Raw genomic sequence first — 7,441 nt, 5'->3', positions numbered from 1 at the left:
AATTTTATGTGATATTCCACTGTTGTTAACTCTATTCATTCTCCTTTAGTAGCTTTGAACATTTGTGGGTTAATACAGTAAACATTGTTTTGTGGTCTTTGAAGTGAGGATTTCTTCTTAATATCCAAAATGAAATCTGTTGAAACATGCATAATCATTCTAAAATTTTCTGTGTTCAGTTTTAATGGGTTACCTCTGAAAGCAAATTAAAAACAAAAACCACAACTTGCATCAGTGCTGTAATTTATTTTTCACGTTGAAGTAATAAATGTCTCAGTGAATAAGTATAGTTACATTTGATAATGATTCAGAATCAGTAAATTGAAGGCAACTGCTGCCTACTGAGACACTGCACGTGCAGTCCAGCTCCCAAGAACAGCTCCAGCTCACAGAATCACATAATCACAGAATCACAGAATGGGTGAGGTTTGAAGTGACCACAGTGGATCACCTGGTCCAACCTCCCTACTCAGTCAGGGTCATCCCAGGGCACATTGCACAGGATTGCATCCAGATGGTTCTTGAATATCTCCAGTGAGGGAGACTCCACAACCTCTCTGGGCAATCTGTTCCAGTGTGCTGCTACTCGTACAGTAACGACATTTTGCATGGAAGCAGCTGAAACTGGTTTATCCATCTTTGGGGATAATCCTTCATAAAAATCCCACAGAACTGGGATGATTTTTGTGTCTGACATTCAGGTTTTGGGAGCTTTCCATGGACAGAGTTCTGTGATATCTCTTAGGGTATTGGGATAGATCAACCCTTACCAGAACACCGAGGCACAGGTTCCTCTCCTTTTGCTCTTTTGCTGGAAATCTCTACCCCATTTTTCATTTTTTTTTCTGATTGTCTCTTTTGGAATGCCTAAGTTTGGCCAGAGTTCAGGAAGTCTGCACTGCAGTTATAATACTATGCACTGAGTTATCAGTAGAAAAATCTGCAATACAATAAACATTAAAAATTTGGGGTTGGTGCCAAAGCAATTCAGTTAATATTTAAAAGAAAAATCTCACAGGGCTCTGCAGCACTGGTTATGTAATTAATTGCATCTAATTTTTTATTAGTCTCCACTTTAAAAGAACACAAAATGTCAAGAATTTCTGGATTGTGCAGCATAGACGGTTTACACAATCAAAGGACTTTTCCCTTTTCCTTAGGACTTAGCTCCTCTTTCTTGAACAGGTAATTGTCTTCTTTATAATTTCTTACTTTGTTGGCTGCTAGCAGAAGAGAAATTTAAATTGTGGCAAACCAAAAAATTACCTTATTAGAAGAGTTATTGTATGCAAAGGATGCGCAAATAGAAACATTGGAAATTAAGTAGAGTCTCATATTTATGAACACGAATGCTCTTTCTTTTCTTTCTTTCATTCCCAAATTAATTTCCTCTGTAGATGTAATAGCTCCCTTAATCTCAGAAAAACGCAATGTAGGAACAGAATATTTAACCTTTAGGGACTATTAAAGAAATGTATGCGCAATACCTCACGAAAAGGCATCTCCGTCTCCTGACAAGATATCACCATGCATAGTAGGAAAATAAGAGGAGAAATAATATTATGGAAGACATAAACTTCTGGCAGAACTCCCTCGATACAATTATGTTTTGACAAAGATTAGGCTGGTTTGTTTTTTGAGCAGCAGTTTGTAAGATCCAGTCCAAGAAGAGGAGGGTCCCTCCTGTAAGCTCCCCGAGTGAGAACAGCCTTCATCACACACCCTAGTTCTTAGGGATCCCTCTTCCTCCTTGTCCAAAAGTCCGTGGAGGTCTACAAACAGCTGAGAGCACCCTGGACACACACCTTGGTTGCACCAGCTGAAAATAGTCACCAGATCACCTACATGCGGGCTGAGGCTAACAAAAAGACCTGATGAGTCCATCAGCTCCTTTACCAGCAGTGTGGAGCAGGTACAACAGAGGACTTGCCTTAGAGGGCTTGGACTTTGTTGCCTGTTGATAAGCTTCCAGACGGATAATAATAGTATCAGTTACCACTGAATAAACACACAGTGGGAGAAATCAAAATCACACTCAGCTTCTCCTGAAACAAAGTTGCTAAAGAGAAGTGTAGAAAAGATGTGGAGATGGGTAGAAAGAGATGGACCAGGGGAGATTTTCAAAGAGTTCTCTCTGTAAAATGATGCATGTGCAAGTTTAGGAAAAAAATTAAAAGCAAAGACCCTGTGCTTGGTACCTGCTGTACCAGGGCAAAAGAAAAAGCCAATAAGAATTGCCTTAAACTTCCTAGAGACAGTAAATACTGAATGACAAGACCTGCTCCAGGGGGAACCCTTGGAGAAGTGGGACACATTGTTATGGCTGGTGTAAGACTCATGTGATCTGAACACTTAGACAGTGACTCATGCACACTAATCTGGGCCCAGAGGAACAGACCACCTGTCAGGGCCAGGTGGGATGGGGCCCTAAACAGCCTTTTCTAGTGAATGGCATGCCTGCCCATGGCAGGGGGATTGGAACTAGATGATCTTTAAAGTCCCTTCCAACCCAAATGATTCTATGGTTCTGTCATTCTATGATGCTATCATTATACTCTGAAGCAAGCAAACAAACAAACAGGAAAAAGCATGGAATACAAGTGGCTCAAAACCTATGCTTTTTGTTATTAGACATACTATATAAATAGTTTGTAAATACTTTCTGGTAAAAGTGCTTAAGTATACTTTATCCTAACGTGCTGTGTGTTTCTATTTTAATTTCATGCCCAAATCGATAGCTAATTATAATTTGACAAGAAAAAGTGATTGCAATGGATAAGATCTACCTGCTCTGCTGCTAAATTGTAATGTGGTTGGCTGGATTTACAGTGTTACTACAATTTGTCTATACCATTCCAGAGTCAACGTAAGAATCAGGAAGTAAATTTCTGGCAAATCATTTCAACACCACAAAGCATTGCCCCAGAAGTCCTTTGTCTGCGTTTGATAGAAGAAGGAAGATTTTGATGTCTAATTGTTGACACTCATTTGGCCAGGATTGAAACAGCTTCCACCTTGGGTCTTATGACCAGATGCAAAAAACTCTATCCAGGACCATGGTCATTTAGGCAATGATTATTAAAGCAATGTATGCTTGAAGAATCTGAGAGTACAATTGCTATCACAATTAACATCCTAGTCCTTCTCTAGGCCTATCATACAAACTCACATGCCCCACACAAATACATACATATGAGAGAGGTTTTCTCCCTCATCCTGCAAACTTGTTAAGAAATGGACAACTGGATACGTAAAAAATTCTCTTCTTTGATTTTCATGCTTACCAGTCATTAAAGGGCTACTTTCCAGAGCAGCACAAAAAAAAGAAGAGCTGGTTGACCAAAAGTTTTTTTTCTTACAAAGAGGTGTCAACCCTGAGCTTGTAATTAAGAAGTTAAAATCTGTGATTTATATATATTTATATATATAAAAATAGATGATCATACTAAGACTAAAAAAGTGAAAGAAATCTCCATGTCAGTACTATATATTTGTTTGTTCTGAGATTTTGTAGACGAAATCCTTGTGACACTCAAATTAACTGATATGAAAGATGAAGTTAGGTGTGAAACACACTATTGATCCGGTTGTTGTTAGTCCATTAGAGAATTGCCATTTTGGTAGGATAATGAACATAGTAGCAGAAAGTTCTAATCGATGTCAGAACAGTAACAAAAGGAAAAAGATTTTATCACAAGAGATTATATTCTGTCTGAACCCTTGAGGGGTCAAGAGCGTTGTTTACATTACTGTCATGGCTGATGAGCTCACAGTGGTGAGCTAAGTAAAAACCAATTGCATAACATGGATAAATCCTAAAAGAAACTGTGCTACTACTCATATTTTTACTGGGCATTAAGACTTAAATCCTAAACAACTGTAACATGATATTCTGAAGCTAGTGGAGCTACTACCATACTAAAAGGTAAACTTATTTTTCAGCTTCTCTGCCTTCATACCAATCTGATGTGGTTGTCAGATGGAGTGCAAGACATTCACTGTTGAGACATACTTTTGTGTTGGAAAAAAAAACATCCAGCCTTCCTCCCTATAACAATGATCATTCTGATGACCTGAATCATCCTACAGAAGTTCCTAAGGAAACCCGGCTATCAGCGAAGAACACTTGCATTTTTTTGTTCCTTTCTTGTGGTTTTTTTTTTTTTTTGTTTAATTGATATTCTGTTGAAATGCAGCAGCCTTGAATCAGGCCTGATTTAGAAAGAAAACTGTTTTCTTAGTTTCTTTCCCCCTCTTTTTTCTCTGACTGGGGAAAAACACACACCATAAGATCCTTTTTCCCTTTTGCAGCATAAAAGGAAATGAAGCTCAGAAAGTCTCCTGTAGTAAAGGTTTGAGAAAGAATTCTCTCAAGAGTGGATATCGTCTTCAGAGATATCTGAAAAAAGCAGGAAGCAGTTCAGTCTGGTACCTGGTACTCTTTGGGAAAACTAAAATGGGAAGCAGGTTGCAGTACTGCTCTCTTGTAGAAAACTGCAAGTGTTTGTGGCATGGTCCATTGTCCAAGAGTATAAGAAAAGAAGAAAGTTGGCTGTTTCTGTAGCTAAAAGACAGTTTCTCCCACAAGATCCAGGATTATCTCCACTGTCTCTGCAGTATGAGACTGATGAAGATGACAAGCAACGTCTGCAGTGACCAGCCAGGCTGTGTGGCTGAAGCCTCCACCTCCCTCCTGTCTGAGTCGACAGGTGGTGCTTCAGTGGTGATGAAATCAAACTCGGTGGGACAGATGTCATCTGTACAGCCGCTTCCACTGCCTGAGCCGCTGGTTTCATCACCTGGCAGAAAGGAGTGAGGGAAACAGCATGAGTGTTGTTGGTTATAGCTTTCATCCCTTCTCTCCATTCCCCTTCCATCTGGCACCCCAGTGGGATAAACACATTGGGAATGGGAAAGTGGTGGTGATGCTAAATTTCATTCAGTAAAGCATCCAAATAAAAGCCACTGTTACTTAATGAGATGATTAAGTGCTCTTCTGACAAAGAAGTGGACTGTTGGCATTATGGAAAGCTCTCAATGTCTTGATACACTAGACATGAAGATTAATAAAAGAAGCAAAAGAAAGAACCATATAACTGGAGCTTCATGTGACAGAAGAAGAACTCTTATGTTGACAGCAGTGCAGAGCACAAAGATTAAAGAAAGTCATTGCAATGGAACCAGTTAATAAATGTGTTCCAAAAAGACATTTATGTAATGACAGTTAATGGTTTCTTACTTGTATCCTGGAAGTTGACATCATTCCCATTATACGCGTTTTTCAGTTTGTTAGTCATGACACGTAAGGCCATGATTTGTTGTCGAATGAAGGTGTCTGGCCTTGTGATGTCCACATCTACTTCTGGATTGTTGATCTGGTTGGTCAACCCATCATTCATAATCTCAGGCAAGTATCTACATAGCAGGATGAATCATTAGTTTAAGATGCAGTAATTTCAGAAATAAAACACTGTGCAGTAAATGGTGTGGTAAGCAATTCAATATGCAGTTCTTGAACAGATCTAGTGGACCTATTTTAAAAATATAGTTTTTAATTTTACTGACTCTGGAGGATCTTTTTAGTAGCTTAGCTACTACAGGGAGCAAAAAGCATTTAGGTTTTTCAACCTCTTAACTTTACATATACTCTCCACCAAGTGCACTGACTGTGTGAGCTATGGAAAAGGTTCAGAGCCAGCAGTAAGTCACTGCATGTTCATATCCTCTACCGACGTGAATGGTTATACACTAAATTAAACATCTAACAGTGCATTCTTCTGTTTTTACCTCTTTCTGCTTAAAAAATACGAAGTCCTTTGTTATATAGAGCATATTTTTTGTTCTGAGACAGTTCAGAAGCCTATCTTGAGGCATTATGGCTTTATTTAAAAACCAATAAATTTTCTTCTCCAATTCTTTCTTGCATCCCTTTTTTGGGCCACTCTGAACAGTATCTCCAGCCTATATGACATCCAGGCCCGTAAAAGGGGTTGTGATTTTACCAAACTCCAGTATTTTCTTTGATTTTGTCCTTATTCCTTAAAACCAGGCTACACTTGCATCTTTCATGTACTTTGTGCATAACATTTAAGGTATGGCATTTCCTACCCATCCATCCAACTGAATTTTTTATTCAGGTTCTTAGCTTTTAATTTCTTGATTACTGCAGCATTCCTTTTTCTGACCTTGACAAATACAGTCTTAGTCTGCTCACAAGCAGCAAGTGTGCTTTTGCAGGTAACTCTCCCCTACAAAAAAGCAGCCTCCAATCATCCTAGAGTAAAAATCTCCATCCCCTTTTGTTACAAAGATGCACGCTTTATTCCCTGCTGCTCTTTTGTCCTCAGAAAGCTCTCTTTATAGGCATCAGTAAAGCTACCTTTTTTTCTGCTTTGAATCTCTGTTAAAAATTGTCTGTGCGTTTTACAGCTGCCAGGCTGATAAAAGGTTGACATTGTTTCTCTGTGCTGGTATTTTACCCTGAGAAAATAGTGTATCACTGCTTCCCTGTTCTCTCTTGCCTGTCTTTACCTACTATCCTTGTCTCACATTTAGACTGCAAGGGATTTGGGGCAGATCAACCCTTTGTATATGTTTTTTATAAGGATATGATCTATTTTGTAATTAGTGTGCATACCAGGCTATGCTGCCGATGTTCGTTAGACTCCTCATGTGGATATGTGCTTAGACAGTAAATAATGATAGCACAGTCTAGCCTACTAATGACAAACGTTCACAATGCCTGGTACCAAATATAGTTTAAGAATATTTCATATCACTCTCACTTGAGCACACACAATTCTCTATCAGTATTCAAATTTGGTATTGATGACAGTATTGTTCATACTGGTCTGGAAAAATAAATATATCTTAAAAATAAATGTGAAAGTAAGGGAGAAGAAAGGACTTTCTCCGCTGAAGTCATGGTTAAGGGAAAATAAGTTTTGTGTTGCTTCTGGAGGTTCACAAAATGGCAACTGCTTTGCTGCACCAAGGAAGGGTTTAGTCTCATCGTAATAGGTTCTAGCTTTGCAAGATGAGACTCATTTGTCGCCAGTGGCCTTTGAAAGCTTACATGAGAATAATCCCAGGGGAGTGTGAACATATAAGAACCAAACACGATTGCCAAAAATATCCAGCCTCAAACTGCATGTCCTGTTGTTTCACTAGTAACATGATGTGAAATAACGATGCTGGGGGATCCCATCCAGACTCCTGTGGTAAGTCTTATTACGGTGAGAATACAGAGCCAGCACCCCTAGCACAGAGGACTGCAGACTACAATGTTATGAATCACTAAAGATAGAATAGGAAATAATTATTCAAAGATGCCTGGAAGCAGCAGGATGGAGACCTTGGCAGGCAGGGATGCCCTGGGCTGTGAAAGAACAGATCTCCATCTGTCACACGTCTCTACAAATGAAATGGCTGCTGTACATAA

General features: G+C 39.1%; 1 protein-coding gene across 1 annotated transcript in view; it reads right to left on the bottom strand.

The window, feature by feature from the left end:
- Positions 1-2,547: 2,547 nt before the first annotated feature.
- Positions 2,548-7,441, bottom strand: part of GPC6 (glypican 6) — a 768,245-nt gene continuing 763,351 nt past the window's right edge. The window contains exons 9-10 of the mRNA XM_027674626.1: positions 5,240-5,415; positions 2,548-4,799 (exon numbers count right to left, since the gene is read on the bottom strand). Coding sequence (XP_027530427.1) covers positions 4,597-4,799; positions 5,240-5,415 — 379 coding nt within the window. The 3' untranslated portion in view covers positions 2,548-4,596. The remainder of the gene's footprint in view (positions 4,800-5,239; positions 5,416-7,441) is intronic.

Source organism: Neopelma chrysocephalum, unplaced genomic scaffold (genome assembly GCF_003984885.1).
Source record: "Neopelma chrysocephalum unplaced genomic scaffold, ASM398488v2 Primary Assembly neopelma1_25, whole genome shotgun sequence".
Taxonomy (NCBI): domain Eukaryota; kingdom Metazoa; phylum Chordata; class Aves; order Passeriformes; family Pipridae; genus Neopelma; species Neopelma chrysocephalum.
This window is presented reverse-complemented; position numbering and strand designations above follow the sequence as displayed.